The sequence below is a fragment of the Vitis vinifera genome, chromosome 13, assembly GCF_030704535.1.
Source record: "Vitis vinifera cultivar Pinot Noir 40024 chromosome 13, ASM3070453v1".
NCBI classification, from domain to species: domain Eukaryota; kingdom Viridiplantae; phylum Streptophyta; class Magnoliopsida; order Vitales; family Vitaceae; genus Vitis; species Vitis vinifera.
The window spans coordinates 28689-43157 of record NC_081817.1 but is presented as its reverse complement, the minus strand read 5'-3'; the positions used below and the strand labels follow the sequence as shown (position 1 = coordinate 43157).

At 33.0% G+C, this 14469-nt stretch overlaps 2 protein-coding genes across 5 annotated transcripts in view; both read right to left on the bottom strand.

Moving 5' to 3' along the window:
* Positions 1-13359, bottom strand: part of LOC100263830 (uncharacterized) — a 54042-nt gene extending 40683 nt beyond the window's left edge. For 2 of the 4 annotated variants that reach the window (XM_010659998.3, XM_010659997.3), the window contains exons 1-5: positions 13106-13357; positions 12878-13012; positions 10788-10874; positions 2678-2749; positions 868-1066 (exon numbers count right to left, since the gene is read on the bottom strand). In XM_010659998.3, the coding sequence (XP_010658300.1) occupies positions 868-1066; positions 2678-2749; positions 10788-10874; positions 12878-13012; positions 13106-13234 (622 nt within the window). In that variant the 5' untranslated portion in view covers positions 13235-13357. Of the gene's footprint in view, positions 1-867; positions 1067-2677; positions 2750-10787; positions 10875-12877; positions 13013-13105 lie in introns of all 4 variants that reach the window. The other 2 variants (XR_002031512.2, XM_010659999.3) reach the window with 2 other exon arrangements.
* Positions 3240-6027, bottom strand: LOC132254966 (uncharacterized). The gene is made up of 3 exons (XM_059742149.1): positions 4094-6027; positions 3661-3988; positions 3240-3572 (listed from the first exon to the last, which is right to left on the bottom strand). The coding sequence occupies exons 1-3, from the start codon at positions 5915-5917 to the stop codon at positions 3412-3414; spliced, it is 2313 nt and encodes a 770-aa protein (XP_059598132.1). The 5' UTR covers positions 5918-6027; the 3' UTR covers positions 3240-3411.
* Positions 13360-14469: the final 1110 nt, after the last annotated feature.

Genomic DNA, 14469 nt, shown 5'->3' with positions numbered 1-14469 from the left:
TCAATTTCTACAGTCACCATGTGACAACCATTGGGATGTTGTGATCCGCATTCTTCGATATATTAAAGGAACACTAGGCCAAGGTATGTTGTATGAAGACAGGGGTCATACCCAAATTGTTGGTTACACAGATGCAAACTGGGCTGGTTCACCCTCAGATAGGCGTTCCACCTCATGGTATTGTGTTTTTATTGGAGGTAACTTACTATCCTAGAAGAGTAAGAAACAAGATGTAGTGGTCAGATCAAGCGCCGAAACTGAGTATCGAGTTATGGCTTTGGCAACATGTGAACTCATATGGTTGAGGCAACTCCTTCAGGAATTGAGATTTGGAAAAGATGAACAGATAAAGCTAGTCTGTGACAATCAAGCCGCATTACATATTGCATCCAATCCAGTCTTTCATGGAAGGACCAAGCATATTGAAGTTGACTGTCACTTCATTAGAGAGAAGATCGCATCAGGGTGTGTTGTTACAAGTTTTGTTAATTCAAATTATCAACTAACAGACATCTTCACTAAATCTCTCAGAGGTCCTAGGATTAAATACATTTGTAACAAGCTTGGTGCATATGACATATATGCTCCAGCTTGAGGGAGAGTGTTGAATATAATGTATTTATAGTATACAATATTTCTTTTCTTTCATAATATAGGTCACATATATGGTAGTTAGTTCAACCTAGCCTTGTATATATATTTCTCAATTGTAAGAAGTTAAACATATGAATGAGAATTAAGGTTTTCTCTCTCTCTCTTTCAACAAGTGTTAATAAAAAACAAAGTACAAATGGAACCAATGATTAACTAAAATTAGAGATACATGAAGGATAAAGCAAATAAGAAATATGTTTGGATACATCTTACCTAAGGTACCTAAGTCATTTTGATCATGTTGATCCACTGAATTATTCCCCTTATATTGGTCCAAAATTAACTTTAGCTCCCTTTCAATCTGACTTCTTCCAGCCAAAGACTCTTCCAAATGCATAGCAACATTCAAGTCATGAACTGCATCTTCATAACCATTCAAAGAAGCATTTGCTTTACCTCTCCTATACCATGCCTGCAGTAAAGATATTTCCATTTGAAGAACAGGCTGAAAATTAAATCCAAGCAGAAAACAAGACTACATAAACACCTCTATTTCCAATTATTCTGAACAGAAGTTCCCGAACTATTTTTTGAACTGGTGTGTGAAGCACAAAACTATTATTTCCAGACAACAGTAGTTGGCAATGTTGTTATAGAAGTTATTACAATGATACTTGGGCATGTTCAGGACCATAAGGTTGGTGGTGTTTCCAGGTAGGATACCATATAAGGGTTGTTTGCAATAAGGTGAAGGAAGCCTGTTCTACACAAATTGATTTTCTTTTTCCAGAACAGACTAGTCAAGATAGTGGCTACTTCAGGCCTAAAATCTAAACCATAGCAAAATCCCTTGAAGGCTGAATTCAGAAGGACAACATTTTCTGGTCACACCTGAATGATCATCCTGCTTCAACTTCAGAAAAGACTTGGTGATGTGGTTACTCCATGCCCATAAAGTAAGTCCACTGCCAAGCTCCTCCAAGGCCCTAATTCAGAAGGATAATATGTCCAAGAATACCTAAGCCAAATTTTCTATTCGCTTTAACTTCTGCAACCATCCATAAATTCTCACAATATAATTCCAACTGCAATAGAATTCCCACAAAATAATTCCATATCAATAATGACCTAACAAACTCATTGTACAACCTTACCCTGAACTAAAGTAACTTAATACACTGCACAGAGAATAAAGAATTTGAAGACTTTTTTCCTTCTATCAGGAAAGCGGTGGTTTAACAAAGATCTACAACAAAAGCACCTACTTAGATTTTTCAATCATAGAATTCTGTTGCATGAAAGAGAGTGTTTCAGTGTTCTTTTGACAAAGTTTCAATCAGTAGCTGAGTTGTTCATTTCTAGCAAAGGGCTAATTGTTTGAAGAGAAGTTCATCCTCATACTATTATAAAGAAGATGTTACAATGGAAACACACACCTTCCTAAAACGCCCATGCCTCACAAACTGAGGTTCACTCCTTTTACACCTCATTGGACTACTATTATAAGATTTAAATAATAGAATGGTAGTAGAGAAAAGGGATAGACAACAGAAGTGCTTAACCACCTTGAGTTTGAAATTTCATCAAATACCTCTCTTATTTTGAATCAAGAGGAGGTGAGTGAAAATAACAAATGAGAAGGGTAGGGGGGGTATTTGATAAAATTTCAAACTAATGGTACCCAAGTATATTTAGCCTAAACCTCAAAGAAGGTAAATGAAATTAACTCTTTCTTACTTTTTCTACCTTTTACATAGTTTTATAGCTATTTTTTGCAACCCTTTTTAATACAAAAAATAAAATTAAAGACTATACTTCATACCTAGAGATTTATTCTGGCTTCACAGGGAATAAAATGTCATCCTTATGCTTTCACCTTTAAAACCATGGGTACAAATAGAAACTCTTGAGTTCCAAATTTCCTATGATGATAGTTCTTCCACTAAGAAATTGAGAAATTATATAGGAAATAATGCAAGTTTTCATTAACGAAACTGGCATATGATATTTACTAATTATGAGTTTCTATTTTAAAGATGAGATACACAGCATGCAAATAAAAATAGATGACAGCATTTTTCACCTTTGCATAGTTTGGAGAAATTAGAAGTGCTCGATTGCAGTCTCGTAGACACTCCACCAGAAAACCCATTTTCTAAAGAAAGGATAAAACAAAATGGTAAGCAAAACCAAGCAAATCTGTTTGAAAGTTCATACTGATTAAAATTGCAATGATTGATGTATGATAAGAACTAATCATTGAAAAGTGAAAAAGAAAAAAAAAATGATGGATCTTATTTTATAAGTATGTTTAATAATATAAATTTCATACCACTTATCACGAAATTTTCTTTAAGAACCCCTTAATCTATTAAGTAAATGAACTTTGACTATTCAATTAAAGTAAGGGAAGTGGTTTATAACAAAGTTTTTAAAGGCGAAAGCGTAAGGCGAGGCGTTTTTGTGTTCGTGAGGCGAGGCGTAAGCCTCGAGGCGTTGAGGCGTAAGCTTTTTGAGCCTTACTTTATATAATTAATTAATATTTTAAAATATATAAAATAAAATAGCATAAATAAAAACATGAAAACAATTCATTACAATCATAAAAAAAAAACATACTAGTTCCCTGCTTTCACAAAAAACCATAACAAATTCATAAAATAGATTATAGATTCAACTATACTAATAGTTTCAAACTTTAACAAAAAGCCAAAACTAAGTCATGAAATAGAAAATAGAGTCAACCATAATAATAGTTATAAACTTTTACAAAAAATCCATAACTAAGTCATGAAATAACAACTAGAGTAAATTGTTTCAACTTAAATCCTCCTCTCCAAGGTCATCATCATCCTCATCCAATGTATCAATAGTAGGAAAATGTCCACTATCATGTATCCCCATTTCATCTAAATCTTCATCTTCATCAATTGGTGTCAAATTCAATTCCTTCTCTTTGCCTTTGCCTCCACTTGTACCTAACATAAAGTATTAATTATGTGTAAATATTAAAAGTTTTTTTATTAAATTTAATCAAATTTATGATTTCAATTTTTGAGTACTTACTTGGTACTTCATTATGTTTCCTTTTGTAGGAATGTGAAGAAACCATATGATCCGATGATGCTTGCGTCTCTTGGGAGTTGGATGACACAACTCTAATGGCATCAACATTGAATAATTCATTATCTTGAAGCCAACAAAGATCAAGGGGGAGGAGGGGATCTTCTTTCTCCGCAATCCATTCATCATCAGAATCAATCTCCTCTACCAAGATTGGATCAACATTTTGTTTCCTTTGTAGACTTCGCTCTCTCAATCTAGTGTTGTACCTTACATACACTAGAGCATTCAACCTTTGATGTTCAAGTCTATTTCTTTTTTTTGTATGGATCTACAAATAATAAAAGAAACAATTTTATGTGTTAAAATGAAATAAAGTTCTCTAACATTGAAATAGAAATATATGTATAAAAATTTACAAAAATAGAAGTATTACCGATTCAAATGTGCTCCAATTTCTTTCACATCCCAAAGCACTACAAGTAAGGCTAAGGACTCGAATAGCAAACTTTTGCAACTCCGGTGTTGAACCCCCAAAACGCATCCACCAACTTGTAGGACTTCTTAATGTTCGAGAATCAATTGCAATACGACTCCCAAATTCACCCATTGCTTGGTCATATGAGTCCAACTGAATGTCAGCTTTTAAACGTTCTTGATAATCCAACATCCTATCCATGCATTCAAATAATCCCTTCCTCACCTCATCAACATTAGAGAACTTATCTCCATACCGTAATTGAGGATTAAGATAATAGCCTGCTGCATGTAAAGGTCGATGAAGTTGCGGAGTCCATCTTGCATCAATTTTTCTCCAAATTGGGCCATATTTTCTCTCCATGCCCCCACAATTAAATGCAATCTTCTCCGTAGCTGAATCCATCAACTCACAAATATAACCCATGGCCGGTCTTTCCTCTGAATCAACCTCCCTCAAGACACTAACTAATGGAACAGTGGTCTTTATGCAAAAAGCAACATGAGGCCAAAAATTTGGATCAAACAACACTGTACTTCGAGTTTTCACACCTTCTACCTTTTTAGCCCATGTGCTTGAACACCATTTTTCTGAGGAGAACATTGCTATAAGAGCTTGCTTTTGCTTATAAATACTTTGGAGAGTAAGAAATGCAGTAGCAAACCGTGTAATTGCTGGACGAATAAGTTCATGATTTTTTGTAAATGTTCTCATCAAGCTAAGAACCCAAGTATGCCCATATATAAACTTCACAACTTGCCTAGCTCGAGAAAGTGTAGTAGCATGAACATTTAGCTTTCCAATATCCTCCAACATCAAATCAATGCAATGAGCAGCACAAGGAGTCCACCACAATCTACTCCTTTTTTCCATAAGCATCATTCCAGCATTCACATAATTAGAGGCATTATCAGTGATGACTTGCACAACATTCTCCTCTCCAATTTCTTCAACCACCTCATCAAGATATTTGAACATCAATTCCCCATTTTTTATTGTATCAGAAGCATCAATTGATTTCATAAACCAAGTGCCAGCAGGACTATTCACCAAAAAATTGATAAGACACCTACTTTTTCCATCTGTCCAACCATCTGACATAATTGAACATCCATATTGTTTCCAAGCTTTTTTGTGATCTTCCATAATGATACTTAGGTCATTCACCTCTTCTTTAAGAATCCATGTCCTCAATTCGTGCATAGATGGAGGCTTAAACCCGGGCCCAAAGTTTGCAACAACATCTATCATAGGAAACCAATAAGGATCATTCACAGTGTTGAATGGGAGACCTTTTGAATACATAAACCTACCAATTTTTCTACACACTTCCTTCCTTTCTTCTTGCTTCCACTTTGAATTCAACGTACTTTGTCTAGGTTGTGAAGTGGTAAATTTATCCATGGGTCCCCTAGGAATAGGTTCCCCACTCCCACTTACACTCCCACTCCCACTCCCTAATGTCCCTATTGTTTTAGACAAGGCACTTTCATGCATTGAAGTTGGACCCATACCAATTTCTTGGAGCAATTCATTTCTCTTCGTTTTTTGATCCTTAAAATTAGCCAATGCCTCTTTACATTCCAATCTAGCATCTTCACTAACTTTGCTGCATGGTTTCATACCATGATGAGTTCCGGCTAAGTGATGCTTTAGTCTATTCACCCCTCCCGTACATCTTTGATTGCAAAATTTACATCTTATATATTGCTCTCCAAAAACTTCAATCACATACTTCCACACAAAATCCTTTCTTGAATTTTTCGAATCGGAGGAACTCATTCTAAAAAAAATCACCAATAATAATATTCAAATTTCCATATAACAATATAATTGACTAAAAAATAATAACAAAGCACAATTGAAAGAAATTTAAAAATGAAATACAAAATTTAATTGGTTTAAATTAAATAAAAAAACCAATTTTTTTTAAAGGAGTTTAAAAATTATACACATAAATTTTAATTGGAATTTAATAATGAAATAAAGAAAATTGAGGTGAGAATTAAAATTAAATCAGAAATAAAAAATTCAAAATTCACAAATAATTATCTTTTATATAATTTTAATTATATTTGTTTATTGATACTATAAGCAAACATATAAAAAACTTCAAAAAAAAATCTTATTAACAAAAGGCACATCTGATTTGATAATTTTTTTAAAAAAAAAAAAAAAAAAAAAAAAAAAAAAAAAGATGAAAAACCTACTGGGAGAGAGAGAAAATCGTGGACCGGAAGTGTGGGCTGTGAGTGAGAGAATTTAAATGCTGTGAGAGTGAGAAAAAATGGTTTAAAACTTAAATAAATACACAACACATCTGATTTGATAAAAATAAAATAAAAATTTGGATGAAGTCTTGAAGAGCCGACGCCCGTGTGGATTGCAGAGAGAGAAACGAAGAGGGAGAAACCATGGAAGAGGGAGTTCGCAACATACCTAGAGATGAGAGGGATTGCCGCCGGAGAAGGTCGCTACGATTGGTCGCCGCCGAGGGTGAGCACTCCGTCGCCGCTTGACTGGAAGAGGTAGGGTTTGTTTTGGGTTTGTTTTCAGTCGGGACTGGGGTTTTAGGTATTCTTAGGGTTTTTTTTTAAATCTTTCATTGCCACATCAGATCCGACGACGGGCACGCCTCACCGGAAAAGCGTGAAAGGCGCGATCAAAGCGTGCCTCAATCACGCCTCACCAGAAAAGCGTACGCCTTTCCGGTGTTTCGCTTTATTTTTAACGCCTCAACGCGTTTTCGCTGCGCCTCGCCTCAAGGCGCGCCCCACCAACGCCTTTAAAAACACTGGTTTATAAGAATTTATCATTTTAAGATAACATTGTTATCCTTTAAAATTTTTTAAATACTAAACCTTCATAATAAGTTTAATTAGTAGTTAGTTTTTATTGTTCCTTTTTCCCCTATTTTATAAATATAAAACATAAAAACTGTCTTGGGTTGTTAATGTATTCTAAATTTTAATATATTTTAACAACAACAACAACAATAATAATAAGAATAAGAAAAAAAACAACAATGATAAAAATAATATATTACTATCATCATCATCATCATTATTGATGTCATATAATAATACATAAGTAATAATATGTTACATAACTTATAAGTGACACGTACTTTATATTTTCATTTTAAAAATTTATATAGTAAAGTTTTTATTTCAATATTTTCCACATAAATGCAAAATTAAAGCATTTTATCAAATTGTGAAGAAAAAACTTTTATTAATAAATGCTTTTTTTTTTAAAAAAAAAGGAAAAATAAATTTTAAATAGTTATATTCTATGTCTTTTGTGGATTGACATGTATTATACTATGATCAATAGTTTTTGAGAATGCATGATTTCAAACCTAATACTAGGTAGCAACTTTCACCTTTCTCTAACACTTATGGTAGTTTTGAACTTCAATGCTCATGGTTAGTGTAAGGCCTTTGACATATTTCCATTAGAGTATACTGGTGATACTATCTATCCCTAATATGAAAGCTTGGTCTTTATCTTCTTCAGCTATATCCATTATAAAATTTTTCCTTTCAACCTTGTCTAATTTCTCAGCTCCTACTCCCTTCTCTTCAGCAAAACTCATTTGGCAATCTAAAGCTACATCTAAATTCAAGACTTTTACATGGCTAGTAGCAAACACGAAGGCCATGGACAATTAGAATTGGGTTTGACACTATAGAGGGAAGTGGTATAGTAGTTACCTTTTTGGGCTAAAGAACATGAGGAAGAGGGATTTACAATGAGGCTCGAGGACTGGAACAATTTACATAGACTGTCTATTTGCTTCTTCGTAAATGGAAGCTTATCTGAAAAAACTTGGTTCCCTTGATCTTCATTTGAGACTTGGAACACATAACCATCTCCCCCGTTCTTCTTTTTCCAATTCGGAGGCTTCCCATGTAGCTTTCGACATGTCTCACGCGTATGCCATGGCTTCTTACAGTGATCACACCATGGTTTTTCTCCTCGCTTGAAGTTTCTCTTGTCTACATCTGCCACTAGTCCTCTTGCAATGAGAGCTAAACTCTCAGTTTCAGGGTTGGTCCTTGGTTCCTGCCTTTGTAGCATGACTCTCCGATGAGACTTTTCTCTCCCGATCTCTAAGAATACTTCTTGAAAAGTTGGGAAAGGTTTTCATCCCAAAATTCGGCTGTGCACTTCATCTAATTCTCTATTAAGACCTGCCAGGAACAAATACACCTTGTCATATTTCTTTCTCTTCATATATCACATACTATCAGTAGCAGAATGTCATTCGTCTTCATAACAATGATCCAACTCCTACCACTAAGTTATCATCTCATTATAGTACACAGTAACTTCTTTATCTCCTTGTCTGGACTGCCACAACTTAATCTTCAATTCAAATATTTGAGATGAATTCTCCATATCCGAATAATTGCCACGAATAGCATCCTACACTTCTTTTTCTGTTGGAATGAATAGAAATGGCTTTCCAATACCCGACTCCATCAAGTTGATGAGCCATGCTATCACCATGTAGTTTTTGAATCTCCAACTTTTCAAGCGTAGATCATTGTTTGCTAGTTTTTTCACCTCATCAGTCAGGTGATCAAGCTTCCCCTTTCCATCAATTACGAGCTTCACCATCTTCCCCTTTCCAAGTAGTCTTTTCCATTCAACTTGTTCACGGGCAATTGAAGAGAATTCGATGAAACAGCAGACAAATGTTATGCTTTGTTAGATAATGCAGCAGAGTCAGTTTGAAAGCTCTCTGTTGCCTCCCCTATAGTTGTCGAGCCTCTGGTAGCTCCAGCCATAGCAATTTTCACCATCAGGAACTTTGATTACACCAAAGTTCTAATACCATGAAAATTTTGAAAGGGGAAGATTTTTCTCTTCTCTTTTTTGAATTCAAAATTGAAACTAATTTCATCAAATAAATAGACTTAGCAAAAGTTGAGATTTGCCACAAATCTTTGAACTACATCAGCTAACTAAACAGAACAATTAACTTCTAAAAATACGGAAACAAACAAACTTCCCTATCTTAAACAATTCGAATTTTATTAGACAGAAAAAAACTAGAAGACCTCCTAACTTTCAGCTCTAGCTAACTCCTAACTTTTCGACAGTTTTTCATTATTGAATTTTTTTATCATGAAGTTGTATTAAAATTCACTTTTGGTTTACATTGGTGAGGCCCAAGTAGCTATCTTATGACAACAACTAAGAGAAGCCTCCTCAATTAGTCCATAAGTAAATGCTTGGTAGTTTATCTTAAGACCGTGAAAGAACAACTGAAATATGTGAAGATCATTCTAGAATTCTGGCAGGGGTGAGAGCTATAAGTTGCATATAAGCTACCAACTCCAACAACAAAAGAGAGAAACTGTAAACAGACACATCCATCTCATTTTGAAATGGTTTCTAAAGGTCTAGCATCATTAAAATCATTGATTTAGAGACTTGCACTTTAAGTACCTATAAGGCTGATCTATCAAAAAGTCCCTTTTTTCTTTTCTTTTGGACCTTGAGTAAGATTTAGAGGGAATAATTTTTATAAATCCTTACTTCAAAGGTAGTTGCAATTGATCATACCAAACAAACTCCTTGCCTCAATTTTGTGATTTCATGGTTGGCTGTTTTTTTTTTTTTTAGGTAAAAATCCAATTTCATGGTTGCTATTCTAGGACAAACTCGTTTTCTCAAGATCCGTTCTAAGTCTAGATGAGTCATAGATGTACTCAAAGTGGAAGAGTGATTAGATAGATCTACGATATATTTTAGAGTAGAAAATTTTGGGCCTCTCTTGCTCTTCAAGCTTTTCTCTTGGATGGCAATGAGAGACAGTTCCTATGGTGGACATTTTGATCATCAAGGCCTAGAGCACCCAAAAAACGAATATGCAAGAGGAAGGCAAATTGGGCAGACTAGCTTTTAATGCATTGTTCCATTCTTTACAGGAGATGGTTTCTTATATCTTTCCCTTGTTTGGGGTAGCTTGGACATTGACTTTAGTAGCAGAGCTATTCCATGTTTGGGAAGTGGTTTTAGCTTACAACCAGAGTTGGACTGCAGCTCTGTTTTGTACCTTAACAACGATATTTGATGATATATAATTATCCATCTTTAGGACTAGAATAAGTTCTTTCCAATTTGATTATATTCATAGACCTTTGAGTATTTTAGGGGTTTGAGTTTTTTGGATAGACAACCTTTCAATAGACTGTTCAATGCAGTTCACACGTGTATCTGAAATTTTGCTTTTTTTCTCTCTCTAATAAAGTCTGAAATTGTGCATAGAAAGAACACACATGCGAAAGGAGTGAAATTAATAAATAAATAAATGAATGGGAGGTAGAGAAATGAAGGCAAATTAGCGGCTGTCAAGTGAGGCATGAGAAAAAATAGTTGAGCTATGCTGCTAATTTCCAACAGAACAATAACAATGCCTAATAGGAATGATATAGTTCACAAAGTGGATGATTCAGAAACAAGGAAAAAAGGTCAAGATGGCCTATGGTTTAAAAAAATACCTATACATAATGTACCAAAATGCATGTAGACAACCAAAAATAGTTGAAAACAGCTTCTTTGAAATATCCCATAAAGTAAATCTCTTGAAAAAATAGGCACTAATCAGTTCAAATATTCATGAATATAACAAACTTACATGTAATACGGATGCACGGTTCACAAACAGCGTTACAACCAGATTTTTGTCCACATCATCTGCATCAGTAGGAGCAACACGTAGTGCCTATTCATTGGACACCAACAACAAAGGGGAAAAAAAGGACAAAGAAAGCAGAAACAATAAGTATAATAGGACTTTGTTTGATGGTCTGATTTAAAAACAGTTTCGAAAAACAAAGTGAAATAAAAAAAAGTCTGTAGAAAACAAGTAGAAGAACAAAGTGAAGTAAAAAATAGTTTGCAAAGAAAACAAGTAGAAGTTTTCATCGATTTTTTTTTTTAAAAAAAAAAAAAAATCATGAACATCCTCAAAAAATCAATTTAATTAATAGAAAACAGTCACATGACTCAAAACCAATCTAATTAATATTAAAAAGTCACGAACCAAAACTCATCCTGAATGACTTTCGTAGTTTCTTCTTTATGCACATCTATAATTTTTCAAATTTTTTCATTCAGCAAATAAGCTCCAAATCAAGTAGGACTTAATGTGTTGGATTCATTAATGAGTCCAGTAATTTTTAAAAATTATTTAAAATTCAAATACCTACCCAATTAATTTAGAAATTTAAGGATAAAAATTGGTTTAAAATGATTCTATTATTTCTCTTTTGTGTAGAACCATACCTTTTCAAATTTTCTCACTAGACAAATAGACTCCAAATCAAATAAGACTTAATGTTTTGAATTCCTATAAACTTTAAAAGATAATTTGGAGCTCAAAAAAAACAAAAAACAAAAAAACTAATTACAACCTAACATTGATGGACTAAAACTAATCCAAAATGACCCTGTTGTTTCTCCTTTGCATATAACTAAGCTTTTATGAATTTTGCTACTAGACAAATGGACTTGAAATCAAGGGAGACCTAATCAATTAGATTTATTTTTATTTTTTTATCGACAATCAATTAGATTTATTAATGAGTCTGCTAAAATAATTTGAAACTAAAAAATAAACTCAAATCAATACCAAAAAAAAATAATAGATCTGGTTTGGAATTAGTCATGACTATTGTTTATTGTTTCTCCCCCGTCACACAACTATACTCCTTCAGCTTTTCTCACTAGGCAAGTGGATTCCAAATCAAGTGAAACCAAGCCAAGCGAGACTTAATGTTTTAAATTCTTTAATCAATCTAATTTTTAAGAATAGTTTGAAATTCAAAGAATTGACCCATTTAATTGAAGATTGTATCAAAACTAGTCCAAAATACTTTGTCATAATTATATACTAAATATGTATATTTAATGAAAACTTGGCTTATTTACATATTTTATAACATTAGCATTCATATTTTACTAAAAGGTACTTATTTTTTAATTTATTTGTAGTTTGTAATTACAAAAGTATTTTTTATTTTTAATAATACTAGAATTAAAAAATTGATTTTTACAATATTTAAAAAAAATCAAAAATAGAAAAAGTATTTTCAAAAGAAAATGCAATTTATTTATATAAATGAGTTTTTGTTATTTTGTTTTTTGGATTCTTTAAAATGTGATTTTAAAAGGCAATTCCCAAACATCATCCTTGTTTATAGAAAATACCAAAAAAAATTGTTTTACCGGGCCCTAGACTTCCTCAATGTGCTAATCAGGAACAATCTAAACTAGTACTACTACTTCATTTGCAAACAAAACAAATGGTCAATGAGAAATCCGTGCCCCTTCAAATTGTTTTGGATTTAGTCACTTTCTAAGGTAGAATATATTTGATGCTTAAACATAGATCAGGATGCTTTCAGAATTTAAAATTTTCATTTAGATTAGGAAGCTTTCAAACTTTAAGACCTTGTATGCATCAGACTGTAACATCTTGTGTAAAACAGATAATTTTAAAGAAGCACACCACTAGAAGTTATGGCAAGTAACCCCTAACTAGAAGTTCTTTTTAGAAATTCTCTTCCTTTTCCCATTTGATGCGTATAAACAAAAGGGGTTCCCCTCACATTTTGAATGTTAATTTTGTAATACTTCACTTTAAGGGGAAAGAAAAAAACATAAACCAAGTTAGAAACAAAAAAAAAAAAGCGCAACGAGTAGGAAAGAAACTATATTCGAAACCTGGGAGTATAAACTCAAAGCTTTCATGTAATCTCCGCTCGAAAAACATTCATTGCCCTTCCGCTTCGATTCCAGTGCTGCGTCTCTATTCTTACGACATAGAGCAGTTTCCGAATGCGCCAGGTCTCCAACGATCTGAGATAAGCAAAAGTCTTTTGAAAAAGAAAAAAAAAAACTTCAAAACAATGGAGGACTTCTCTGAACGAGGAAACACAGGTGTGAGGTTACCATTTGAAACTGCTGCATATGAAGAAAGAATTCTAGAAGAGAATAACAAGTTGAAGGAAGATCATCGGGGGTGCTTTCTGCAATCATTCGCTTAAGGGCATCCGGAACCAAGGATTTCAGCTTCTCCATACGGCCGACTTAGCAAAATACGATGCAGAGGAAACGGAACTTCACGTTCTGTTGACAGCGTTCCATTTCGTTTATTTAAGCCTGTTTGGACACGGACTCAAATCCTGCTTTTGGCGTTTGGAGGTAAATGATGAGTGACGATAAGTCCTACGTAATTTATGTTAATTTTTATCTCATTCATTTTTTTTTTTACAAATATTGCTATCATCCAATTTTTTTACAAATTATGTCATGATCTCTATCTTTTCTAAAATTATTTTTAATACATAAAACATAAAACCTTAATCCCTTATCCCATATAAAACCCTAACAATATTAAAAATATTTTAGTACTAGTTTGACAACATTTTTTGAGAACCTTTTTTTTTAAAACAGACATTTATTTCTAAATTCAAATATAAAATTTAAAATTTTAATTTATTTTTTGTGAAAATAATGTACTTTTGCATATAATATATAATCTTTTTTATAACATTTTACATATTTTTAATTAATTTTCGAATTATTTTTTAAAAAATACATAAAAAGTACCTAAACTTGTTCTAACCATAACCCATCCTCAAAACAAAATTTCAAAAAGTTATTTTTTATAAAAAAATTATCAAACATTTTTTTTAATTAGAAAACCGCTTTTTATTTCTAACAAGATGATATTAATATTTGAAAAAATAATTTTCATGCATTGATATAAGATATAATCCTTTCTTTTGACATTTTTATCCTCACATTTTTTAATTTAAAAATTACTTGATATAATCATATAAGATGAGCGATTAAAAAATTCATATGATTATCATCCTTAAATTTATGTTTTCAACACATTGTGGGGAGGGACTGTAGTTTTCAGGTAGACAACAGAACAGATGAAATGGAAGACAATCCAGCCTCCGTTTATACGATAGAGGCTGGCTCACAAGGCAAATTTCCTCAGACGGTTGGGGAAACAAGAATGCAATTTTCACCTGATGATCAAAGAATGAGAAAGTGATTCTCAATTTCATAATATTACAACATTAACAGCCCAAAACATAAGCTTCCCTAAAAGAAACATCCTCTCCCGAGTGAGAGCCATTAAATCGTATTTCATGTCAAACCGTAATTACTCATCCAAACAATCCTATCTTCTCATAAGGGTTAATTTTACTTAGCCCTAAGATTTGGCTAAATATATTATTAAATTATTTAAAATATTACAAATACCTCCCTTATTCTCATCAAAATTATAAGAAGAATAT

Coding starts and splice junctions, on each gene's coding strand:
- LOC132254966 (XM_059742149.1), bottom strand. CDS start 5,917: ATGAGTTCCTCCGATTCGAAAAATTCAAGAAAGGATTTTGTGTGGAAG. Junction 3,989..4,093: donor ATTGGAGCACATTTGAATCG/GTAATACTTCTA, acceptor TATTATTTGTAG/ATCCATACAAAAAAAAGAAA. Junction 3,573..3,660: donor GAAACATAATGAAGTACCAA/GTAAGTACTCAA, acceptor ACTTTATGTTAG/GTACAAGTGGAGGCAAAGGC.